The sequence below is a fragment of the Aquarana catesbeiana genome, linkage group LG04, assembly GCF_042186555.1.
Source record: "Aquarana catesbeiana isolate 2022-GZ linkage group LG04, ASM4218655v1, whole genome shotgun sequence".
In the NCBI taxonomy this organism is placed as follows: domain Eukaryota; kingdom Metazoa; phylum Chordata; class Amphibia; order Anura; family Ranidae; genus Aquarana; species Aquarana catesbeiana.
In genome coordinates, this window is record NC_133327.1 from 651,236,794 (window position 1) to 651,263,494 (window position 26,701).

Sequence of the window (26,701 nt, forward strand, 5' to 3'; positions counted from 1 at the left end):
CCAAGGAACACACCAGACAGGTCAGGAATAAAGTTGTGGAGAAGTTTAAAGCAGGGTTAGGTTATGAAAAAATATCCAAAGCTTTGAACATCTCATGGAGCACTGTTCAATCCATCATCCAAAAATGAACAGTAGTCACAACTGCAAACCTACCAAGACATGACCGTCCACCTAAACTGACAGGCCGGGCAAGGAGAGCATTAATCAGAGAAGCAGCCAAGAGGCCCATGGTAACTCTGGAGGAGCTGCAGAGATCCACAGCTCAGGTGGGAGAATCTGTCCACAGGACAACTATTAGTTGTGCACTCCACAAATCTGGCCTTTATGGAAGAGTGGCAAGAAGAAAACCATTGTTGAAAGAAAGCAGTAAGAAGTCCCATTTGCAGTTTGCAAGAAGCCATTTGGGGGACACAGCAAACATGTGGAAGAAGGTGCTCTGATCAGATGAGACCAAAAATTAAATTTTTGGCCTAAAAGCAAAACGCTACAGTGCCTTGAAAAACTATTCGTACCCCTTGAAATCTTCCACATTTTTCATGTTTCAACCAAAAACGTAAATGCATTTTATTGGGATTTTATGTGATAGACCAACACAAAGTGGCACATAATTGTGAAGTGGAAGGAAAATGATAAATGGTTTTGCACATTTTTTTTTACAAATAAATATCTGAAAAGTGTGGCGTGCATTTGTATTCAGCCCCCTTTACTCTGATACCCCTAACTAAAATCTAGTGGAACCAATTGTCTTCAGAAGTCACCTAATTAGTAAATAGCATCCACCTGTGTGTAATTTAATCTCAGTATAAATACAGCTGTTCTGTGAGCCCTCAGAGGTTTGTTAGAGAACCTTAGTGAACAAACAGCATCATGAAGGCCAAGGAACACACCAGACAGGTCAGGGATAAAGTTGTGAAGAAGTTTAAAGCAGGGTTAGGTTACAAAAAAATATTTCATTCTTTGAACATCTCACGGAGCACTGTTCAATCCATCATCCAAAAATGGAAAGAGTATGACACAACTGCAAACCTACCAAGACATGGCCGTCCACCTAAACTGAGGCAAGGAGAGGATTCATCAGAGAAGCAGCCAAGAGGCCCATGGTAAATCTGGAGGAGCTGCAAAGATCCACAGCTCAGGTGGGAGAATCTGTCCACAGGACAACTATTAGTCGTGCACTCCACAAATCTGGCCTTTATGGAAGAGTGGCAAAAAGAAAACCTGTGTTGAAAGAAACCCATAAGAAGTCCTGTTTGCAGTTTGCGAGAAGCCATGTGGGGGACACAGCAAACGTGGAAGAAGGTGCTCTTGTCAGATGAGACCAAAATGTAACTTTTTGGCCTAAAATCAAAATGCTATGTGTGACGGAAAACTAACACTGCACATCACCCTGAACACACCATCCTCACTGTGAAACATGGTGGTGGCAGTGGGAATGTTTTTCTTCAGCAGGGAAGTTGGTCAGAGTTAATGGGAAGAAGGATGGCGCCAAATACAGGGCAATCTTAGAAGAAAACCTGTTATGCCCCGTACACACGGTCGGATTTTCTGACGGAAAATGTGTGATAGGACCTTGTTGTCGGAAATTCCGACCGTGTGTGAGCTCCATCACACATTTTCCATCGGATTTTCCGACACACAAAGTTGAGAGCAGGCTATAAAATTTTCCGACAACAAAATCCGTTGTCGGAATTTCCGATCGTGTGTACACAAATCCGACGCACAAAGTGCCACGCATGCTCAGAATAAATAAAGAGATGAAAGCTATTGGCTACTGCCCCGTTTATAGTCCCGACGTACGTGTTTTACGACACCGCGTTCAGAACGATCGGATTTTCCAACAACTTTGTGTGACTGTGTGTATGCAAGACAAGTTTGAGCCAACATCCGTCGGAAAAAATCCTAGGATCTTGTTGTCGGAATGTCCGATCAATGTCCGACCGTGCTACTTGAGGGCAGGGACTGATGTGAATGTACAATATATATGTGAAATACTGCGTAAATTGACAGCGATATGTAAGTACCTGTAATAAATAAATAAAATAACTAGTACATTGCTAGTAATGACGGTTTACAGCAGATTGACACACAGATGGAAAACTAAGAGCTACCTGCCGCACAGCAATGTTCCAGGCTTTGCCTTACCTCCTTGTCCTTCCCAGCAAGACTGATGACCAATCGAGAGGAGAGTTTTAACGCGGAGCTCTGGATTTCCACACTGGAAAATACAAAGAAAAGAAAATGATGTAATTAAAAGGAAAAAAAAAAATGTGTCAATTTTTTTCCAGAGGCTGAAGAATGTCAGAACCATAGATGGCCTCCTAACCAAGGAGACAACGCAGAGATTTCAGTTCTAGTTAATTGAATCACATCCTGGCTTCCTGCATCTTCCCATAATTCTAATGTCAGGACATGGTTGCCAGAATTCTAACATCTACCCAACTGTGCTACTAGATGGTATCAAACGCCCCTAGTAGATTCTCCATTATTTAAAGGTTATCTAAAACCAACCCTTTTTTTTATAGCTAAACTTCAGCTTTACCTTCTTGCACACTGTACTGGCCATACATCATACAATTATATTATTCAATTTCATTTAGATTTACCTCCAACTATGTAGTGGAAGGGCCTGTCTGCTTGGATACAAATTGAAAGTGTTTGGGTTTGACCTCATAATATATGGTTTTGGTAAATCTAAAGGAAAATTGTATAACGTATGGCCAGCCTTACTCTGCTTTCCCCGCATACTGTGAGCTTTGAACAGTATGCATTAGTAGCTGCAGCAAGTAATTTCCTGGCTGGATGACATCCAGGGTCATCTAGCTCTATCCTCTAAGCCGACACGTCATAAAAAGCATTTTGATATTTGCATAAACCCTCCCAAGGTCCAGTCCACTGCATGCATCATGGGCTTGCATTATCCATTTCAGGTATTTATATAGCGCCAACAATTTACCCTGCGTTTTACATACATATGGGACATTCCCCTCAGTCCCTGCCCTTAAGGAGCTTTCAATCTAAGGTCCACATTCATACATACATACTAGGGTCAATTTAGACCGGGTCCAATTAACCTACCAGCATGTCTTTGGAGTGTGGGATGAAACCCGGAGTATCTGGAGGGAAACCAACCCAGGCACAAATAGAACATGCTAACTCCAGGCAATCCCGAGGTTGGGATTTGAACCAACAACCCTAGTACTGCCAGGCAGAAGTGCTAACCACTTAGCCACTGTGCTGCCCAAAAGGTTTACTGAGGCAGGGTACTGTGATGTTTTCAGAAGGCTATGTACAATACCATGGCTGGCCCTCCCACCAACTAAGATCTGCTTGCATTGCATGGACAAGCACAGAGACCCAGTGATGATGTCACTGGGGCTAAAAGTGTTAGTTCACCTGTATGGACTTCTGCCAACAATATCCTCAAGCATTACAGCGTCCTCAGTGCATTAACATTTAGTGATCTATTTTGTAAAAGGGAGCGGTAAAACCCGATTCAACCACATTTTACTGCCCCCCATCCACTCCCCCTTTAGCTGCAGAGGCAGCGCCAGGGTGTACATGTGCCAAGCTTTGCAGCTGTGGCAGGATTTATACCCCTTGACGTTATGCCCGATGAGTGTGATCAGTTCAAGTGAAGGGGCCATTCTGCAACTACCCGGCAACTGTGTGCAAAGCAGCAGGGTTCAAAGAGTTAAAGCAGGTAGTAAGGGGGCGATACAACACCTCCTTACTGCCATTCAAATGCTCTCTAATAAGCGATCTGAACACAGATTGCTTTTTATTTATTTTATTTATTTATTTCAGGTACTTATATAGCGCCATCAATTTACGCAGCGCTTTACATATACATTGTACATTCACATCAGTCCCTACACCCTCAAGGAGCTTACAATCTAAGGTCCCTAACTCACATTCATACATACTAGGGACAATTTAGACAGGATCTAATTAACCTACCAGCATGTCTTTTGGAGTGTGCTTTTTAGAAATAAAAGCATGTGTGAATGAGCCCTAAAGAAAAGCTTTGGCTCTACATACACTTTAAAAACAATAAATGCAACTGCAAGAGAATGGCACCTTTATTATGACATCGTGGAAAGAGATACACACAATATGGCTGGAAAAATCTTAGTAGTGCAATATTAGTAGCTGGTCCAATGTCCAAACTGTCCTGAAATTCAAACTAGCATTGCACCGATTTCGGTACCAATACTAAGCATTTGCATGAGCACTTGTACTCTTGCAAATGCTTCAATACTAAAACGGATACCTTCAAGGGGGCCCAGGATAGAGGTGTGGGTCGGGGATAGCGGTGCCGTCTCTCGGTCAGTGCAGTGTACAGTGGTTCCCAGTGATTGGTGCTCTGCTCATCTCTCGGTGACTGACGGAGTGGACAGCAGATCAGAAGTCAATGGGGGAGGGGCACTGGCTGTGTCCCTGAGTCCCTCCCATGCATCCTGGTCCCCAGGTCCCTCACTTTTGGTGCTGGCTCACCCCCCAGCCAAACGGATGTCCTTTAGGAAGAGACCAGGCTCCACTGCTGCCCAAATTGTCAGTACCAGCTGCCCCTCCCTGCCCGGCTACCTCAGCTCTGATCTGGGGTCCCTTTGACCGTTCCAAGATGTCCGACACTGTCCTCTGCCCTCTACTTCTTCTCGGACCCTGTGCGGGAACCCTCTCCTCTTCCTGCACCTCCAATATACCCTGCATCCCTAACCCCATGCTGATGTACGGTAATCATTTTTCATTAGTCTAAAAAAACTTTCACATGATGGTTGAAATAGGTACCGGTAATTGGTATGGGCGAGTACTGTACTGGTACTCATACTCGGTAAAAAAACTGGTATCAGCGCATCCCTAATTTTAAACTCAGTCAGGCAACATGGAAGGTTGGAATGATACGCAGAGGAGAACTCATGCTAAAATTCCCATCTGTGCACAAAAGGCTCGCCAGAACCGAGACACAAACAGACTACCCCTGTCTGAAACAATCACCTTGGGTAGCCCATGTAAGCGAAAGATCTCCAGAGCAAAAATGGAAGCCAGTTTCTTAGAAGTGGGCAACTTCTTAAGTGGAATACAATGGGACATTTTCAAGAACCGGTCAACCACCTTAAGGATAACTGTGTTGCCCTGGGAGTTCAGTAACTCCACAATGAAATCCATAGACAGGTGGGTCCAGGGCCTTTCTCCATTGGGTATGGGTTGTAGGAGGCCCACTGGAAGATGTCGTGGAGTCTTACTCTGAGCACACATGGGACAGGCAGCTACGAAGGCGGTTACATCAGCACATAGACTAGGCCACCAGAATTGTTGGGAAATGACCCAGAAGAGTGGATTCTTCCCAGGGTGGTCAGCAGCCTTGGAAAAATGGTAAGTCTGGAGCACGGCAGTACAAAGACTCTCTGGGACAAAGCAGCGGTCACAAGGTTTCTTAGGAGGAGCATGGACCTGAGCAGCCAGAATTTTGTCACCCAATGGAAAAGTGAGACTGGTGCAAACCGTAGCCAGAATACGATCAGGAGAAATCACAGGAACCAGAACCGACTCCATCTTGGAAGTGGAGGAAAATTGACTGCATCTTCTTAATTCAAGGCCTTCGCCTACTGTCAGAAACCATAAATCAGACTGAGACAGAAGTACAGTTAAATCACACTTGTTTATTAATATTAAAAAAAGGTAAACAGAGTAAACATAGTCAAAACATAACCAGAGTTCAGGAACCGAAACAGATAGTCAGACAAGCCAAAACTTCAGGGAGCCAGAGATGAGCGCAGAAGAACAGCAAGCAAGACCTGGAGCCAGAAGGAATGTCAGCCAAGCAAGCCTTTAACAGGAACACAGGAGAGCGTCTCTAGAGATATGACTAAGGTGAAGGCAGATCATCTGGGCTGGACGGCTTAAATAGGCAGGACTGACGAGCAGGATATCATCAACAGGTGAGTCACTGTGGAAAGATAGGAGCTGGCAATTAGCCGACATCTGAGCGGCCAGCTTAGAGAAGGAAGGGCTGAGCCCAGCCCTGACAGTCAGCATATACAACAAACAGAAAAGGATTCCCCCGCAGGGGTAGAAAACATAGTCCCAAAGTAAAAGTCCATCAACACAAATATAAGCCGCCTGGCTAATAAATAGACCTCACTGGGTCTGCTCCAGTCCTGCAGGCATGTTCCCTCACTGCCTGCTTGTCTCCTTTCTCACCAACACCCTGATTAACCCAGGGAAGACCAATTATACCCCAGGTGGGGAGCAAGGTGTGGCCAGTGCTTAATCCCTAGCATCCTGCTGTAGACCTCTCACTGCCACCCATTCACCTCATGAACCTTAACATTCTGTGGCAGATACACACCATCTACCAAGGGTTGCCACCTCATCCCTTTAAACCTGAATACATGAGAAAAACACAGGTCCTGAGGCTAATTTAATACAGATAGGGCACCAAGTGAGTTTAATTACCACCTTAATCAGCCACAGAACCTGTGTAATTAATACAGTATGTGTTCAGTTTTAAAGGGATGAGGTGGCAACCCTACGATCTACCACTGACAGGGACTGTGTCACACAGTCTAAAAGAAGACAAAGCTCCAGCTGGTAACTGTGCTTTTTGCATGTGGTTAGAAGCATAGACCACCAAAAACCATACATTGGTTTTCAGCTTCTGTAATTTGGCTCGCTTTTTTGGCACCAGAAATTAAATAAATATATTTTTTTCCCTATGTTATATTAATATTACATTCAAAAAATTAAAACCACCCAAAAACTTGAAGCATCAATTTAAAAAAAGAGTAAGTCAGTTACAGATCGTTAACCTCAACCCAACCCACAAACAATGCAAAACCTCAACCAAACCCCTAAACGTAGCCCCTGACGTCTAACACTAACCTTAAAACTCAGGCGAAATGTATACTGTAATGGCAGTGAAAACAATATTATCACATTGTTAAATGCTATTGGAGAAATACTAGAGGCACTAAGTATCTGAGCTACAGACCCCTGTGCCAAAATACAATTATCCACAACTAAAGTAGTCTAGGATTCATTATCTACTTGGTCTTCATTTCAGACTATAGTGAGCAGGCCAGACTTTGCGGTCCCCTTTTACAGATATCTGCATGCAATATGTCCAGAATGTTATCATCAAATGGCAAACCTGTAGCAGGGTGATTATTTAGATGTTGGAGGTGAAGGACCCTTAATCCACATTGGACGTCAACACCTGAATACACCAACGGTGTAGACGGTTATTTTTTTCGTATCAGTCACTCATTCATTAGGCTTCGTGTTTTTATGCATATAGAATAAGCTATTCCTGTCTGGCTCTGCCAGGGCTTACATATGACCCATAGTGTGTACAAGACGGTTAGGTCAATATCCTGTAAAACAAGGGGATAGAAAGAAAGCTGCCAATGTAAAGAATACCGTCATAGACTATGAACGGACTTTAAGTAATGTTCCTTGAAGTAACAGACCATTGGATATAGCAAGCTGCAGTTCATTTTCTATGTGCCCTGCTCAGTCTGGTCTTGAAACTAGCAAATGAAATGGAAGGAAGAGATTCTAGTGATGTAACTGGAAAGTCAGAATATATTCATAATGCACATTTCGAACTTAGAATTTGTTTGCTGCTTAGTCTCATTGACTAGCATAATGCACCGACCTTGGAGGCCACTATATGCTTAGAGGTTAAGTGATCAAATTGTCGGGTAAGTGAATTTAGGGCTGTTCTACAGCTGAAAGGTCTCTAACAACAAGCTTAACCCCACAGGTAAGAACAGAAGAAGGAGCCATCAGCACTGATAAAAGAGATGCTCTGAAAAGAGGGGGTGCAATCACTAGAAATATCCACTAAGACAGCATATCTCAACCAGTGTTCCATTGAACCCTAAGGTTCCTCCGGAGGTTGCTACAGATTCCTTAAAGAGGAGTTCCAGTCTCCTTTGAAAAAAATAAAAGTCAGCAACTACAAAAACTAGCTGCTGACTTATAAAAAACAGCCAATCGCCTGTCCCACGATCCAGCAGTATGCTCACCCCCCGTCAGTTTCACCCACTGTCTTCTTTCCTCTGCGCCAGCATCTTCACTATGGGCATCCTCTTGTGACAGCTTGCGGTTGCACAGCCAGGTGCCCACTGTGCTCGCCTAGGCTGTCGGATCGAAAGTGGGGGCGGGTACCTGTCAAAATCGGGTACCCACTCCCTCCCGTTTATCAAAAGTGCCAAGTCTTCAAGAGGAGCAGGGGACGATTCCTTAAAGCAGAACTTCCCCTTTTGGGTGGAGCTCCGCTTTAAGCAATTTCTGCCTCTCAGATAAGTTCCCATTGACAGTACTGATCTATTTAGATATCTGTAAGGGGGTAACTCTTCCCAATGACCACAAGTGCAAACAGCATTCTTCTCAATGGCCATCATAATAATGTTTCATGAGTTGCAGATATAGTAAACTTTAGCAGTTCCCTAGGACTGGATAATTATTACAAAGGTTCCTCTGTGTTGAAAAGGTCGAGAAAGGCTTGCACTAAGATGACAAGATCCAAATACTCCGCTACAAGCACTGATCCCCAAGTAACCACTGATCACAGAAGCCGATTCCCTGTAGTGGTTGGCCACTCACAGAGTCTTTTCATAAGCTCCAGAAAGAAAAGAGGGGAACCGCTCACTATATTAAAGCTTCAAAAACTATTTATTGATCTCTCCAATGATCAGACCACGCCATCCAGTAAATGTCTCCTGGGATGCAAAGTTTACAAATTAAATGGTCTACATACTCATGTATGTGGAAGTTGTCCTTATTTGTAAAAAATGCTGCTGGGCGGTAAGATAAAAATCTAGAAACTGAGAATTATTTTCTAGATCTGGTACCAATAGCCTCGGAGAAGCACATTTAGGCACTTAAAATAGAACATTGACAGTTGGATTTTTATCCTTTTTACTTTGATAAGGACTTTTTTTTTTTAATTCTGTTGGGATCCAGGCATCTTAGGGAAAAGAACCATAGGAATACCATACAAAATAAGCCCTTGATACTGCTGACTGTGATTTTCACTCCTTCCTCTATAAGACTGATGAGTGACAGGTGTGATTTTGATCAATAAATCCACATTATGAATGACTGAAATCCAAAATGAAATAAGATTCTCAAAATGTGTCATGGAAGATTGTTTCAGGGATGCAGGGGAGCCCTATGAAGGGTGCTATATTCTACAGGTTGGGTGTGTTAATCATGTTGTACCTTGCTTAATATGCTCTATACATTATCACCTTGGTAGTACAACTCATTTTGTATTGTTGGAAAACATCTTCCCATGATCTGCTGCTCCCCTTTAAAAACTCAAAGAGCCTTCATTTGACATGACTTCAATAATCTTACTGATGATCTTTTCACAACCAGCAAGTGTAAAAATGACATTCAAGAGCATTTGTATTGCCTTAAAAGTCTTTAACACCTCATTGCCTTGCTTGAACAAGGGAAACTTATAGTGCTCTGAACATAACAGGCTATAACTCTGAATGGCTTTGCCCATTGATAGGGCTCTGCAGACAGATGGCTGCCATGACAGCAGGTGCTTACAGTGCTGGCAATAAAGCAGACACTGCCTAATAAACACATCTACAGTCTGCTGGAAACTACAGTATACAACCTGTGCATGTCCGGTGATCCGTGAGAAATCCTTAGTCAACCAAGGAAATTTCCGTTACCCTAGCTGGATGTACAGTATATATATGTTTAAATGCTAAGCTGCACCCAATATACTTGTAGAATAACAAACTGCTGTTCTTTGGGAAAAACTGGTCATGAGAACGAAACCATTCTAAAAGAAAGATTCATGCGAAACAAATTTGTAAAATGCTGCACAATCTTTTGGCACTATAAAAATCAATAATTGCCCAGAAGATAGTCAGTCACTTCAAAAATAAGATTGATGCAATTCGTGATGAGATCTTCACTTTATGGATATCTCTCCCACCTAACATTCCATATCCACCTGCACATTCAATACTTCTCTCTTTTATCCCGTTACCATAGAAGAGGTTGCTAAACTTCTTTCTAATGCCTACTTAAACACCTGCCGCCTGGACCCTGTTCCCTCGCAACTAATTTGGTCACCCTCTTGCTCAATCCTAGACCTTCTAACTTACATTTGCAATCTCTCCCTGTCTACTGGTATCTTTTCAAATCTTCTAAAACATGCACTGGTCACTTCATACTTAAAATGCCCCACCAATCTTAACAACCTAAGACCCATCTCCTTTCTTCTGTTTACCTCCAAACACCTTGAACGCCTAATCTACAAGCGCCTGACCTACCAACTCACTGATAACAACCTTTTTGACCCTTAAGTCTGGATTTTGCCCACAACACTCCACAGAAACTGCTCTCCTTTAAACCAACGACTTATTAACTACTAAAACCAATGGTCACTAATCTGTACTCTTAGGCTGGGTTCACACTATTGCGAATTGGATGCGGGTTCCCTGCATCCAATTAGCAATAGCAGGAGATTTTGACCGACTCTCTATGGAGCCGGTTCACATATCCCCTGTGCGTCTTTTGGTCTGTTTCAGGTCCGAATTCAGCCCAAAATTCGTGTTGAAATCGGACCTGAGACGGTGGATGGGAACGCACCGGACCCCTGCTTCGAGCATTATGCGTAGATAGTGTGAACCCAGCCTTACACTTAAGACTTCTCTGCTCCCTTTGATACAGTTGACCACACCCTCCTCCCCAAAAAAACTCTATTCCCTTGACCTCAGTGACTGCTCTTTGTTGGTTCTCCCATTAACCTATATCTCCAGACCTTCAGTGTCACAACTCTTCCTCTTTCTGTCTGGATCCCCCAGGGTTTTGTTCTCAGACTTCTTCTATTCTCTATCTACATCTCCTCCCTCAGTCAGTTGATGGCCTCCCAGGGCTTCCAATAGAATTATTATGCTGACAACACCAAAATCTATCTTTCTACCCCTCAGCTCACCTCATTAGTATCCTTATGCATAACTAATTTATTGACATCAATATGGATCTCACACCACTTCCTTAAACGCAATCTTTACAATAATATCTACTCTCTCCCCCGTGCCCCCTCCATTAACCTCTCCATCAATATCAATGGCACAACTATCAGTCCCTCCCTGTTTGCCAGGGTGCCAAGTGTAATATTGGACTCTGAGCTCTCCTTTCAGTCTGACATCCAATCACTATCCGAATCTTGCCACATCTCCATAATACACCCTTTCGATGGCAACACAAAACTAATAATCTTGGTCATCTCTTGCTTTGACTATTCCAACTCTCTTCTAGTTGGCCTACCTTTACATATGCTAACCCCTTTCAATCCATCATGAATGCTGTGGCCATACTCATCTGCTTTACCGATCATTCAGTGTTCGCTACCTCTCTCTGCTAATCCTACCATTAGCCTCTGCTCGCTCAACAAATAAGATTCAAAATACTAATAACAACCTACAAAGCCACAACTCTGCCCCCAGCTACATCATTAGCCTGGTCTCAAAATACCAACCAAATTGTTCTCTTTGCTCCTCCCAAGACTTCCTGCCCTCCAGCTCCCTGGACAATTACTCTCATACCTGCCTCCAAGACTTCTCCAGAGACTCTCCTATCCAGTAGAACTCCTTACCACAACTATCTCCTACTGTATCTGCCTTGGGCAATCCCAGAAAACCCATCTCTGCAGAGTCCTACCCTGCCTCTAACATACTGTACTTTTACCATCAGCTCTTTCCTAACAGTTATTACCTTTTGTATCACTTACCTTTCCTTTTAGATTATACGCTCTAACGAGCAGATCCCTTTGATCCCTTTTGTATTGAATTGCATTGTAACTGTACCGTCCTGCTCCAATTTGTAAAGTGCTGTGCAAACTGTTGGCACTATATAAAGCCTGTATAATAATAATAATAATAATAATTGATAGCATTTGTGCACATTTGTCTTGTGTGTGGCAGTGTTCTTAAAGCAACAAGCCTTCAGGTACAGAGATACCAGGACATGCAAGTGCAATAGAGGCTGACTAGGTCCCAGTGCTGCCTGGCTGCAAAATGATTTAGCCAATAATGATACCATTTGGCAAATAATTTTAAATAAAGTGAATGTATTTCATTACTTACATACTGCCAACATTATATAAGCAGTGATTTACAAATTAAATATAATCATTCATATCTGTCCCCATCCAAGAGGAGCTTACAAACTAACATTTATTCACCAGTCACAGAAATTGGATGAAGCCGCTGTATAGCTGACAATTTTCAGCCCAGCAACCTTGATTTTTAATTGAAGGATTTCGTACAAGAGACCACTCACAGGGCCACCCACTAAGCAAATTTGTCTGGTTCATTAGGCGGAAATTCAAACAGCGTATGGCCAGCTTACATGCTGAACCCATGGCCCGCGAAGCCGTCTGATGTGGCCCGCAACCTCAAACTTATGGCAACCTGCACAGCCTCATTTGGTGCTCGCCGCTCTACTGAATGATTGCCGGTCCTCCATTATCACAGCAGCTGTCATACGCAATCTGCTATTGTGGCTGGCCCAACGCTCTTCTCTTTCTTTCCTAACACACAGACACGGGGAGAGGAGCCTTTAGCCGAGTGGATTACATCTAGTGGCATCCATACAGGGGTTCTGAAGGTGGATGCTCACAGTTGTGTGATGAGCTTGGTGTCATTCTGGGACCATGTATGTGCACTATGTGTCATTGTAGATTTGCTTAATAAAGACGTTTATTGCTTTACTAGGGCATGCACTTCCCTGGCCTGTTGTTTTTTGGGGATTAATGGTGATCTGCTTAATAAAAAAATTTGATTTTTGTGATTGTGATTAAACAGTGGGTAAACACCGAATGGGGCTTAGTCCCACGGAAAATGATGATCTGGATTGTTGTTTAAACTCTTCATTATACCATTCAAAATAGTTTTTCTTCGAAATTCAGAACCATTTTTATTTCACTGTGGCGTGCGACCGCTTACAAAATCACTTAAGTGACCCATGCTCTTCAAAAGGTTGAACACCCCTGGCTTAGGGAGACAGGTGGAAATACCAGAGTGCAAACTGGTCTACCCTTGAATTGTCGTATATCTCCATTTAGAGAGCCACCATGGTGGAGGAGCATGGGGAACAAAGTAGTTTAAGGGAAAGAGAAATTTAAAGAGACGTTTGTGAACTTATGTTTAAGAGTTTTAAAGCTGCAGTAAGGAATTTCTGCCAAGTGCCAATAAAAATAACCTGCCATGCTTTACGTGTCCATCTTACTAACACAACATTTCGGTATGTTAATTTTTAACTAAGGGGTTCACATTAAAACACTTGCTGACCACAATAAGTATATGTACGTTGAAGTCTGCAAGTGTTTTACCGGGATTATGGCTGAAAATATCAGCCATAGCCCCGGTAAAGTTTTTTTTTCAGCTGGCAGCCAGCTCTCATGAAACTGGTCCGAGTGGTTGATTTCCACAGCGGCAGCGGCGGCAGGGGATGCCCACCCCCCCCCCCACACAGCTTGCCAGTTTCTCGGGCTTGTCGTTTCCGCTGGTTAGCCTGAGAAACAATCCAACGGTGCGACTGTCTGCTCCCATAGGCTGTCAAAGAGTTTACACTCTTTGATTGACTTTATGGCCTTCGAGGACTGAAGCGGTGTCATGATGCCACTTCTGGTCCAGGCTGGTAGAAAAAAAAATTAAAGCAAAAGATCAAAAAAAAAAAAATCTTTTTGTTTTTAAAAAGGTAAAGAAGAGATGTGGGGTCTTTTTGACCGCAGATCTCTCCATAAAGAGGACTCATATTTATTACTGTTACAAGGGATGTTTACATAAAAATAAAAAAGGGACAGCGTAAAAATAAAAAGTACAATAAATAATAATAAAGATAAATTGAAAGCGCTCTTATCCCTCCATGCTCGCACGCAAAAGCTAAGGCATACGCAAGTCGCGCACACATATGTAAACGGTATTCAAAGCACACGCAAGGTATCGCCGCGAATGTTAGAGCGAGAGCACTAGACCTCCTCTATAACTCTAAACAGGTAATCTGTAAAGGCATTTAAAGCGTCGTCTATGGAGATTTTTAAATACCATAGTTTGTCGCCATTCCACGAGCGTGTGCGCAATTTTAAAGCCTGACATGTTAGGTATCTATTTACTTGACATAACATCATCTTTCACATTATGTAAAAAAAATTGTGGTAACTATTGCCTTTTTTTTTTTTATTTTGAATTCATTAAAGTGTATTTTTTCAAAACCGCTGCGCAAATACCGTGCGACATAAAAAATTGCAACAATCGCCATTTTATTGCCTAGGGTCTCTGTTGAAAAGAAATGTATAATGTGGAGGGATTAGAAGTAATTTTCAAGCAAAAAATGCTGATTTAAAAATGTAAACAAAAAGTGCCAGAAAAAGCCTGGTTGGCAAGAGGTTAAAACAAACTTGTCTATTTTTGTTCTGTGCGCCTTTAAAGAATAATAGGAGTCCTCCCAGCGATTTTGCATGAGCAGGCCTGGAAGCAGAGCTGTGCAACTCCATTCTCTATTTTCAAAGGCAATTAGCTATTTTAATCACAGCACCAGCAAAGCTGAAAGGCACTAAATGTCTGCCAGGGGAGTATTTACAGCTGGCTGCGCTGTCTGGTGTTTCTCCATGTCCACCAGGGTTGTCTAATAAATTGAATTGTGGGGAGATAAGAGCAGGTTTTGTTTATCTTCCAATAGGCTTCAGCAGCCGGAATTAAAATGTAAAGAAAACATCTGACTTTTCAACCTGATCTCCTTAAGGCCTTAATCCATCAACATTTTTTTTTTTTTTTTAGTTTTGGATGGAGTGGGGAAGAGTTAAAATTTCAGTTAGGTTTTTATTTCTATGATGCCAAATTGGAGGAATACCTGCTGAAGCTATTGTAGTTGTGCAACTGCTGCGTGTACAGGAGCAGGGTGAGTCTTAAAGGATACGTTCACCTTTTGGAACATGTTACATGTTCCACCCATATTTAGGGTTGAACATGTTCCAGCAGCTGCAGCCTTTCCCTCTCTTCCTGTGACAGCACCCGCTGTCACTATTTGAAAATTAGGCGGCTGTGCGGGGCTTGGCCACGTCATTCATTCCATTTCCTGTGAATGCACGAACTACAAGTACCATCAGCCATTGGGCTGACAGCTTGTAGTTCTGAATGGACTGCGAGGTTGCTGATGGCCAACTTCATAGCTCATTCACAAGCCCTGCAGCTTGTAAACAGTCAGCCCATATGGGGTACAGGCTGAAAGCTGCAGGGCTTGTCTACAAGAGACTGGCATTGCACTCCTAATCTACTGATCATTCGTGCAATGCTTTCCAGGTTCCTTAGGGAAAAAATAACAAATACATATTTTTTTTTCCTGAACAAATATGTGCATTTATTATTTTTGCCCAAAAGGTGAACTTATCCTTTAAGCTGGCTATAGATGGGTAAAAATTCAGATGGTTCAGCAGAGACCAGCCAAATTCTGATCCATATGTGATCAACCCCGTTTCGTTCAGCCAACAGATTGCACATGTGCAATCTGTTGTGTCTAGACATGTGCACAGCCAAAAAATTCGTTCATTTTCGTTTCATGAGTTTATTATTTTTTTCCGTTTTTCGGGTCATTCGTTATGATCGCGATTCGTAAATTCGAACATTCGTACATTCATAAAATCGTACATTTGTAAATTAGAAAATTCGGAAATTTGTAAATTCGAAGTTTGAAAATCCAAAAATCAGAAATAGTAACTATTAAATTATTGATATTGTAATTTCCTTTCAAATTTGACTGTCAGTGAACGTAACAAATACGAATTTAACCGAAGTTACGAATTATCCAAAACGAATGCTGCATCTAAACAAATGGAACGGAACAAATTAATAATAAATAATAATAATAAAACGTTGTTATTATTATTATTTATTATTATTAATTCATTACGTTCCATTCCGTTTTTTCGGATCATTCATAACTTCAGATAAATTTGTATGTGTTACTTTCACTAACAGCCAAATTTGAAAGGAAATTACAATACATATAATTTAAAAGTTACTAGTAATTACTAATAGTTAAGTTATTATTAGTTAACTATTATTTCAGATTTCCGAATTTACAAATTTACGAATTCACTAATTTACTAATGTATGAATGCCCGAATTTACGAATGTCCAATTTTATCGAATTTACGAATATTCGGAAAAAATTTGTTAAACGGGTTTTCGTTAATTCAGATATTCCCGAATTAACGAATTTGTCGAAATTCGTTAAAAAACGAATTCGGAACGAAACGAAATGCACATGTCTACCTCCCTCCTCACAAACAAGATAAATGGAGGAAACCCCAATCCCCCCATTACTCTACCTCCCCCGCCGAGACAATGTGTTTTTCCAAGGGCACCCACAATTATCAGAATACATTGATAGTTGGCTGCAGCTGTTGATCAAGAAAAGCTTTCCAGCTTGTTCCATCGACAGAAGTCAAACGTCTGACTTCTGTCAAGTAGTCCCTACTGAACCAGCCAAATATCAATTAGTGTATGACCAGCTTTGGTGGTCTCTTAGCAAACAAATGCTGTCCTTAAGACTGAACACACTTCCATAATGAAAGTAGTGTCGTGCACATACCGGTCACAAGTGGAAGGTCCAGGAGCTAACAAAGCATCCTTTGCATCCTGCTAGCACATTTCACCCGATGGCTTTTGTAGAGAGGCAGAAAAAGAAGAAACAGTAGGGTGAAACTCATCATCAAGATGCATAGGTTGCTGCATTAGGACTTTTTGTTTGTGACCCTTATGTATACAATGCTACTTCTATTATTTAAAGTGTTACTAAACCCACAACAGTAAAATCGGTCTGTATATGCCAGGAATCTTCAAACTACGGCTCTCCAGCTGTTGCGGAACTACACATCCCGTGAGGCATTGTAAAACTCTGACATTCACAGACATGACAAGGCATGATGGGAATTGTAGTTCCTGAACAACTGGAGGGTAGTTTGAAGACCCCTGGTATATGCAGTAAAGGATGCTTGTTATACTCACTGTGGAACCTAAGAGGTTAATCCTCCACATTGTGTAAAAAAGGCTGTATGATCCGGTCTTCTCTGGTCCACCCCTTCTTCCACTGTCCCCATATAATTTCCTGATAACTCAGTCTGTGGAGTCAGACTGAACATGCTCAGTTTGGTGTGTATTGCTAGAGAGTTTTTTTTTTTCTTGGGAGAGTGTGCATGTGATCAGCACAGGGCCAATCAGCACTGTCCAGACAGTGAGTAAGGGGTCCTGCAGTCTCATAGGACAGTCAGAAACTCCTCCTACAAGCTTTAATCAGTGCTTGGCTGGACACTGATAGAAGTCACAAGATTGCTATATACTGCTGATGAGAAAAGGTATTTAGCAGTTTATATTTACTAAAACTTTTGCATTTCCATGATCTGTGTACTGTGGGAGACCAGATATAGTGAATGCAGGCTCCTGGGGTTAGTAACACTTAAAGTATGACTGGTCCTATGGACAAGATTTGTCTAAGGAGACCGCTAAGACTCACCCTGTTCATTTTACTTCTGGTTACTTTTACCTGGACTTGGTGGTCAATTTCATACACAAATGCAATAATTTCAGCAGTTATTCCTGTTGCATAGACTCTCTTTACCAATCTGGTCACACTTCTATGTGCCATGTGCAGATGCAACGTTATATTCAATGCTGAGAAGCACTTTCACAATATAAGACACCAATGCACTCCTTACAGAACTTTACATGAAAATTCATCACATTACAGATCATTTTAGATGCACTTCAACATCCTTCCACACAAGAGTTCTTTACAGTCTAACAGCAGTACCTTTGGATATCACTTTTGGTTAATGAAGATTTCCTCCTAGTGTCTATAATCTGTATCACTGTATAGACACATACTCTAAATACCTTTCTATACATTTAGCAATGTGCTCTTATGAGAAGCCTATCTTATAAACTGAGACCTTGTTTGGAGTTGAATTATTTTTGAAACGTGACAATTCTTAGCAAGGCAGCCATCTAGTGGGGTTGCTAGCCCTTAGACAGCACCGAAGGATGCAATCCTGGAGAGTCATTTCTATATAACTTCACAGATTACTGGTATGAGCACCAATGTTTGAAGTACTCCTTAGTACACCAAGAAATGTGCTCCTATGAGGTGTTTATGATAAACATCATATCAAACTGAATGATTGCTTCTTGGATGGTTTTTGCATGCTAAATAAGTATTACAAACACTGCTGTTTGGAGTACATTAAAGCATTAATTGAAACACAAAGCAAGAGGCTAGGGAGGAACGTGAGGAACGTTCACTCCATGAAGAAGAGGCAAAACATAGGCAGGCCACCTGACCAGTACAGGACACACTGCTACCGGTTCTTCTTAAAAGGAGATACATGCAAGTGCATGGTACCCTTTTCTTCTTGCTTATAACGACAAAGCTGGCTTTTCTGTGCAGGCCAGTAATTTCCACACCCCTGTTGTTGGTCCCTCGTGGACACTCTACTACTGATCTGTTGTGTTGTCAAACCTGGTTGGTTTGCATGTTTCTTTACCTCCCTGTTTATGCATGAGGAAATGTTTGGTTATTAACTATCTGATACCCCATGGAACTACAACGTTATTTGCATCCAGGATCCGAGGGAACAAGACCAGAAAAATTAACTGCCTACCGGTCTATCTATCTTTGTACCAATGCCTTTTATGTAGACTGAAGGTCTTCTATGCACTATTACAATATCTGCTACATCTTTTTTCTATGACCCTGTCATGTCTAAGTGCCACATGATTACTAGTTGGAATGTACGAGGACTGGATAGTAGTGAAAAGGTTGGCCGTTCTACAAATGGCTAAGTGTTTGGGTTCCTCTATGTTATGCCTGCAGGAAACTCACCTGGTACCAGACCAAGCATCCCAATGTTCCACATGAACGTTCAGTCACCAATTTCACTCTACCTACTCCTCCTATTTCAGGGGTGTAAGTGTGCTAATCTTTTAAAATATTCCATTTTCCTTGGCGCTCTCTATTATTGCTGACTATATTTTTCTGGTATGCAACTTAGATTGGTTGAAATGTATAGTGCCCAATATTTACACCCCCCTCCCTTCTCCGTGGAGGTCCATGAAGAAATAGGCTCTTATGGGGTTTTGATAAGAGTTATTTCATCGGTATTTTCAGTTCAAATAACGTTCGACTTGTGTAATACCTCACATTTCAGAGTTTTAAACAAAATGAAAAAAAAACCTGTATATGAATGAGTAAAGCTCTCTTTTCGCAACATGCACCATAGTACCTTAAAATGCAAAAGGGGCACATATAACATCTATCTGGCTATATTGCTATGTACTTTATTTTGTTTGGCATGGTCTGGGAGCCTGCATTTAAATTTTTTTTCAATCAGATAGTTTTTTATTAAGCATTTTTCATTAAACAATACAAGGACAGTAACTCTTTCCCCCTCATTGCACCCATTTCATCCACCCCCACGAAAACATTAAAGTGCTGTATGACCATCAAATTTTTCTGTGTTTGCTTGGCATACCACTTATACTCATAGTGGCCCATGAGTAAGACCTGAAATGAGTCAACTCAGAGTACAAGGAGCATTTTGGTAAAACAAGCCCACAGTAGCTACAATCGGGACAAGAATCTTTATTCCCTACATATGGGAAAAAAGGGATATAAGTTAATCAGGAACAGCAGGTATGTAGACAGTTTGAAGTGCAATACAGTGTAAGCGAGGAACAAGGTGGCACCTCTTCCTGGCACTCTCAGTACACTGGGTGGGGAGCTAGAGAAAAATTGCAGATGAGGAGTCCATCTAAACTTTAAGAAGTGTTGGGGGGTGGGAGCATATAATCACAATCATCACGTTTCTAATATATTTGACTTTTTTCGTCTTGTCATTTTGGATGTCTATATGTAGAATTGCTTTTAGATAATGTAGGGCTAACTCTGTAGGAGCCACTGGACATTTTGGTCCTATTTCCCCCCTCGGAGCACATAGACACGCAGCATTTTCTGCATTCTTCCGATGGCTCAAAGATTTGTCTAGGGATTTCTTTTTGTGTTTTTATTGGGGAACGATGAACTTGGATTGGGACTACAAAACTGTACAACTTGAGGACTGCTCGACTTCTGGCTGTATTGCACAACCTCTGGTTGGAACATTCAGAAGTTTACAAAATCCTTCTGTAACCAATGCTATCAGTATGTTTTGCAACAATAAATTTGGGAACGTCTTGAGAGAGTTCTTTGCTTTTACCCATCATGAGATGTTTCTTATGTGACACCTTGGTAATGAGACATCTTTTTATAGGCCATCAGTTGAGACTGAACCAGCTTAATTTGCCAAGGGGCAGGATTGCTTTCTAATTACTGATAGATTTCAGCTGGTGTCTTGGCTTTCCATGCCTTTTTGCACCTCCCTTTCTTTATGTGTTCAATACTTTTTCCCTATGTCTTTCCATTTTACTTCACATAACTTAATTTCTGAACTTATTTTTTTAATTATTATTATACAGGATTTATATAGCGCCAACAGTTTGCGCAGCACTTTACAACATGAGGGCAGACAGTAAGGTTACAATAAAATTCAATACAGGAGGTTTCTTTGTACGTATGGATTGCATATGGGTGTTACCGACATGTGGTGAAAATTGCATGTCAATAGCACCTAGAAATATATTTACTGAGAAAAGCGGTGACATGTTCAATACTTATTTTACCTGCTGTATCTCCTTAACCAACAGTAGGATATTTGCCTGTTGAATGATAAGACTTACAAAATAAAGATAACACTGCAATGAAAATGCAGTTTTGGAAGACTGATCATGTTCTACCTTTGGCTTACGTTAGGCTGTATGAGATGAATACAGGTTACACTCTGTGGAGAGTAGCATTTGTTTTAAAAAATTGCAGTTTTTCTGCACTCTAAACAATCACTTAAAACAATCTTGAAAACAGACTTCTCCACTAGACTTGTGCACAACAGAAAATTTAGTTTCATTTTCATTCGTAAAATACATAATTTTATTCTGTTATATTCGTTATGTTACGTTAATTCGTTTTGGATAATTTGTTATTTCTGTAGCGTGTCGATATTCGTTATACCGTATCGATTCGTTTTGTATGTATATTGTTTCGATATTTATGTATGTATATATATTCGTGATAACTAGGGTTGTCCTGATACCACTTTTTTAAATCGAGTACAAGTACCCATACTTTTTTTTTTTCCAAGTGCTCGCCGATACCGATTCTTTTTTTTAATGTCATGTGACAGTGGCCCTAATATGCAGCACTGATGGGCACTAATAGGTGGTACTGATGAGGTGTGGGCTATGTCAGTAGCTTTTTATTTTATTTTACATTTTTATTTTTTACTATACATATATTTTTTTTAACAATGCTTCCTTTTTTGGGGGGTGGGGGGGGGAGTGGACAGTCAGTATTTTATTTTTTATTATTTTTACAATTTTACTTTAGAATATTTATTTATATCAATGTTACTTTTTTTTTTTTTTAAATCTTAGGGTAGGAGGGCTTTGGTGAGATGTCAGGGGTCTTTCCATGTCTCCCCTTTGAGACATGGAAAGGGACTGAGAATAGAGATTCCCCAGTACTTTTCTCAGCAGCCTCAGCTGCACTGAAGATGAACTGAAGCATCATAAACAGTTTACGATGCTCAGTTATAAATGGACATCCTGAAAGATCTGGGACAGAGGGGGCGGAGGAGGATGGGGGGACCGGAGGATCGCACAAGAAGGGGGACCTGAGGAGCGCACAGAGGGGGAGGGAGGAGGAGGGGGGGGACTGGAGGAGCACACAGAAGGGGAGTGTGGAGGACGGGGGGGGGGGACTGGAAGAGGTCACGAAGGGTGTGCGAAGGAGGAGGGGGGGACCAGAGGACACGAGGGGGGGGGGGGCAAATGAGCCAATGGGGGAGCACAGATTAGAACAAGGGGGGGGTTAGAGGAGGATACAGGGGACACTCTGGAACAATCTGTGCGGCTGGGGAAGTTATAATTACCAATCTCCCTGTGTGCTTCTCCTCCTCTCCCCTCCGTGGCTTTCAGCTGCTTTACTGAAAGCCAACACAGGGAGATCTGTGATTATAACTTCCCCACCGCCGCACCGATTGTTCCTGAGTGTCCAGGTATTGTACGAGGCATTGGGAGCATTTTCACAAGTACTCCTGCAAAAACTCGGTATCGGGACAACCCTAGCGATAACAATTTGTAGTTTGGAAAGTCATTTATTTATTGAATCCATTAACACACACAATGACAAGATCTCTTCTCCTCTGCTCAAATACAATACAACACCCTTCTCACTCAGTTCTCAGGAATGCACTTTGCCAGTAATCCAACTTCCAGCACAAAATTAATCAGCTGATTGGACTGTAGGATTTACTCCGAGTTGACCTTTTGTTTCATTAGACCTTTAACGAATCATGTTGAATTCATTCTTTATTTTCGCTATAATTTATTTCGTATTTGTTGAAATTCGTTATTTTTTTCCTTCAGACATTCGGATGCAACCGAATGTCCGAAAGATGCAAAATTCGTCCGAATTTCGATTAGTTACGAAACGCGTTGCACGTGTCTATTGTCCACACAGCATGATTTAAAACAGGCAGAACATCGTTTAAACCAATACCTCCTGCTTTTACAAATCATAGTTTATAATGCTACTTTTTATACCTAGAAAGTTGGATATAATCTTCAATTTATGAAACTTTTGTCAAGTATTTAAAAAAACTGGCCAACGCATGGCTCTCAGCACAGGACAACCAGTGACGATTCTGGAGGATTACATTACTTTAAAAAAAAAAAGACCACTAAGAAATTGCTACACTACAGTGATGAGAATGTATACTGTGACACCATTATACAATATTTGTTATTACATCAAATGAAAGGACAGCAGAACTGTCAGTACACACCTGTGGCTTGTAGTGGATACAAGATTTATAATCCTCCTTAGCAAGTCTTTGGGCTCCGTTTGAAAATTCTGTTTTGCCATCAAAAGAACCTTTTCAACATTCATTTCATGAAGGATTCCCATCACCTGACAAGCAATTGGGAAAATGTTCTTGTGAAAATCAAGCAAAAAGCTATTCATGTTAAATATTTGATTGTTGCATATATTATCCAGGCCTCCTCTCACCGGGAGGCATAAATAAATGGTGCTTAAGCTCGACATTATCACTGCATGTTTTTGAATATATATAATATTATATGCTGTATATGAGATGTGTTCTACTCTGAAGAAGGGTGTTATCCATGTAGCTCGAAACTGTTAAAGCGGTGTTCCGCCCCCCCTCCCCCCCCAAAAAAAAAATTAAAAGCCAGCAGCTACACATACTGCAGCTGCTGGCTTTTAATAATAGGACACTTACCTGTCTTGGAGTCCAGCAATGTCGGTGCCGCAGCTGATGTTTCCATCAGCTGTTGGGTGCTGCCGCCGCCATTTCGGGTGAGGGTACCCGGCAGTGTAGCCTTACGGCTTCACGCCGGGAACCCTACTGCGCATACGTAAGGCTCTGCTCCTCTCTCCTACTGGCCCGGCGACAGGGAGAGGAGGAGGGAGCCCCGCGGTGATGTCACGGGCCGCGGCCCGGACTCCCGGAAGTGGGAACAGGATACCTGTCCCCCCCCCCCGAAAGGTGCCAATTGAGAAGGAGAGGAGAAAAATGAGCAGAAGTTCCTCTTTTGGGTGGAACTCTGCTTTAAGTATTTATTCCTTTTGTACGTCATTTTCTATTACATTTTATGTGCAGCAATCCTCTCTTTCTCGCTCTATAAATATATATATACTGTGTATATGTAATATATAAATATACACACCCACTATGTAGTCAAAAGTATTGGGATGCCTGCCTTTACACGCACATGAACTTTAACGGCATCCCAGTCTTAGGCCTGATTCACACCTATGCTTTTTTAGTGCTTTTTGCATTTTGAAGATTTGCTCTACAGAACATTTTCCATAGGAAATCATGTTAAATGGGCTGTAGTCCAAATCTGCAAAATGCAAAAAGCACTAAAAATGCCTAGGTGTGAATCGGGCCTTAGTCCGTAGGGTCCAGTATTGAGTTGGCCCACCCTTTGCAGCTATAACAGCTTCAGCGTTCCTTTTTGCAATTTGGAAATACATGATTCCGCATGTTGCGCAAAGGACAGCCCGTTTACCTGAGTGGGCCTCCCTATGTGCGTTTTTTGGCCAAAAAGAAGCCTGTGCTCCTAATAAGATTCACATTTGAAAGGTGCATTTTGTCTTGATTCTGTCATGTGACAATGGCTGGCGTATTCCAACTCGCAAAGTGGGCACAGGGCCTAAGGCATACCTACATTTATATTGATCCAAAATAATATCCTGTACTTTTTTTTCTTGAAAAAGTGGTCCTCTTGTATTGCACATCTTTTGCATCTGTACATAATTTATTATATATATCTATAGATATATATATATCTATAGATATATATATATATATATATATATATATCTCTATCTATCTATAGATAGATAGATAGATAGATAGATAGATAGATAGATAGATAGATAGATAGATAGATAGATAGATAGATAGATTATAGAGTTATATACACTATATTGTCAAAAGTATTGGGACACCCTGCCTTTACATTCCTGCTATGCGTAGTGTCAATGGGGCCTTAAAGCTGAAAACCTGGGTATATAAATATTGTCTAAACATAAGAGTTATATGTATTCTTCTTTGAACATTGATGCTCTTTGTGTATGCCTTCCAGATCCTTGAAGTCTTTCAGCATCAAACAACTCCTGCACCTTACCTCTGAGCAAGAGCTTCCTGGAATAAAGGCGGATTACTGCTGGTCTTCTTCCTTATGGAGGGTGAACGGTCTCCCCCCCCCCGCTAATATTTTCTGCAAGCAGCCTTTAGCGGGAGGACCTGCTGGGTCCCGCCAACTGATTTGCTCTTTGCACAGACTATATTCTACCCTGTAATGATGTAACCACTGCTTTAACATGGTGATTTCTTGCTTTGCAATGCACATATTTGGACTAAGGGACTAAGATTAACGCTGGGCAGATGTGACTCGGATACAAAATGTGTGTCTGGCACACCTCAAAATTGATTGCATGATTTCAAGCCTTATACTATAGAGCCAGTAAGCCATATCTTGTACTGATGAGGGCTGGAAAAAAAAACCTGCAATATCCAATTGCAAGTTGGTAATACTGGATGTGTAAAATTATGGTTATATCAGTGCTATACGCCAATGGATTTGGATGAACTTAGGGCTAGAAGAGGCAAAAAGGAATGATTTGCATGACTTTGTCCATTTACCTATAGGCAGACTGTTCACTTTGTAAGGGAAGTTGCACTTTGCAAGGGAATTTTCCCCAGAGCTTAGTGAATGTGGTGTGATTTCACGTACCAAGAAAAAAAAAAATAAAACCGCATTTTTGCTTAAAACATGATTGGATGATGGAAACCAGCACAACTTTACCTCATTCACTAAACTCTGGGGATAATTCTCTTTCAAAATGAACAGTCTATTTGCCTTTAATATATCAACCCCATTGTGTGTACTGTGTGCAAGATAAGAAAGACACGTCAAGCATGTATTTTATCTTATGTTGTATACATATAATAATAGTACAGAATATTGTTATATTTATTTGATGTGGCTGTGCTAATAAATGTTTGATAACTACAACCCTAATCTGTTATCAGAAAGTGTACAATATTATATTTGTGATCAATTATCTTTCCTACATTGTCTGAGTGGTTAGCAAAGTGAGCTTGCAGCTAGTGATCCTCCATGCTTGTAGCTTTTATGATTTGCTGTGTTGCAGGTCCTCTTGGTGCTCCCAGTTCCTCCTTAACCACTTGCCTACCGGACACTTACCCCCCCCCCCCCTCCTGCCCAGGCCATTTTTCAGCTTTCAGCGCTGTCACACTTTGAATGACAATTACGTGGTCGTGCTACACTGTACTCAAATGAAATTTTTATCATTTTCTTCACACAAATAGGGCTTTCTTTTGGTGGCATTTAATCACTGCTGGGTTTTTTATTTTTTACAAAAAAAATCAAATATTTTTACTTAGTTTCTGTCAGTAAATTTTGTAAGTAAGTAATTTTTCCCCTTCACTGATGTGCGCTAATGAGGCGGCACTGGTAAGCTGAACTGGTGGGCATTAATGAGATGGCACTTATGGGCTCTGATGAGGTGGCACTTGTGGGCACAGATTAGGTGGCACTAATGAGGAGGCACTAATATGCAGCACTTATGGGCACTTATAGGCAGCACGGATAGGCGGTACTGATGGGCGACACTGCTGGCATTGATGGACAGCAGTGATAGGCAGCAGTGGTGGGCATCGATTGCTGGCACTGGTGGGCACTGACTGTTGGCACTGTTGGGCAATGATTGGTGACACCGTTGGCGCTATAATGTAATCAGGGCATTGATAATCAGTGCCCTGATTACATGTTTTGTTGCCCCCTGCGAGGAGATACCGCTGATCGGCTCTCCTCGCCACACACTCTGTGTGAGGCGAGGAGCGGCGATTGCCGCCATCTCCGCGTTTACATGTGACCAGCTGTGATTGGACACAGCTCATCACAAGGTTAAAGAGACGCGGACGCCGCGATCGGGGTTGCACCGTGTCCTACAACACAGTCGC

At 41.6% G+C, this 26,701-nt stretch overlaps 1 protein-coding gene and 1 long non-coding RNA gene across 6 annotated transcripts in view; one reads left to right on the top strand and one right to left on the bottom strand.

Annotated features, from left to right (window-relative positions):
- LOC141140916 (uncharacterized) overlaps positions 1–25,789 on the top strand; it is an 86,159-nt gene extending 60,370 nt beyond the window's left edge. The window contains exon 3 of the long non-coding RNA XR_012244019.1: positions 24,798–25,789. This is a non-coding gene — a long non-coding RNA (uncharacterized lncRNA). The remainder of the gene's footprint in view (positions 1–24,797) is intronic.
- The window catches only part of THADA (THADA armadillo repeat containing), a 904,047-nt gene that overhangs the window by 200,532 nt on the left and 676,814 nt on the right, over positions 1–26,701 (bottom strand). For 4 of the 5 annotated variants that reach the window (XR_012244018.1, XM_073628459.1, XM_073628460.1 and 1 more), the window contains exons 33-34: positions 22,970–23,094; positions 2,143–2,215 (exon numbers count right to left, since the gene is read on the bottom strand). Coding sequence is in view for 4 of the 5 variants with exons in the window: in XM_073628459.1 (XP_073484560.1) it covers positions 2,143–2,215; positions 22,970–23,094 (198 nt within the window). In the remaining variant the exon portion in view is untranslated. Of the gene's footprint in view, positions 1–2,142; positions 2,216–11,625; positions 11,897–22,969; positions 23,095–26,701 lie in introns of those variants that run through there. The other variant, XM_073628462.1, reaches the window with a different exon arrangement.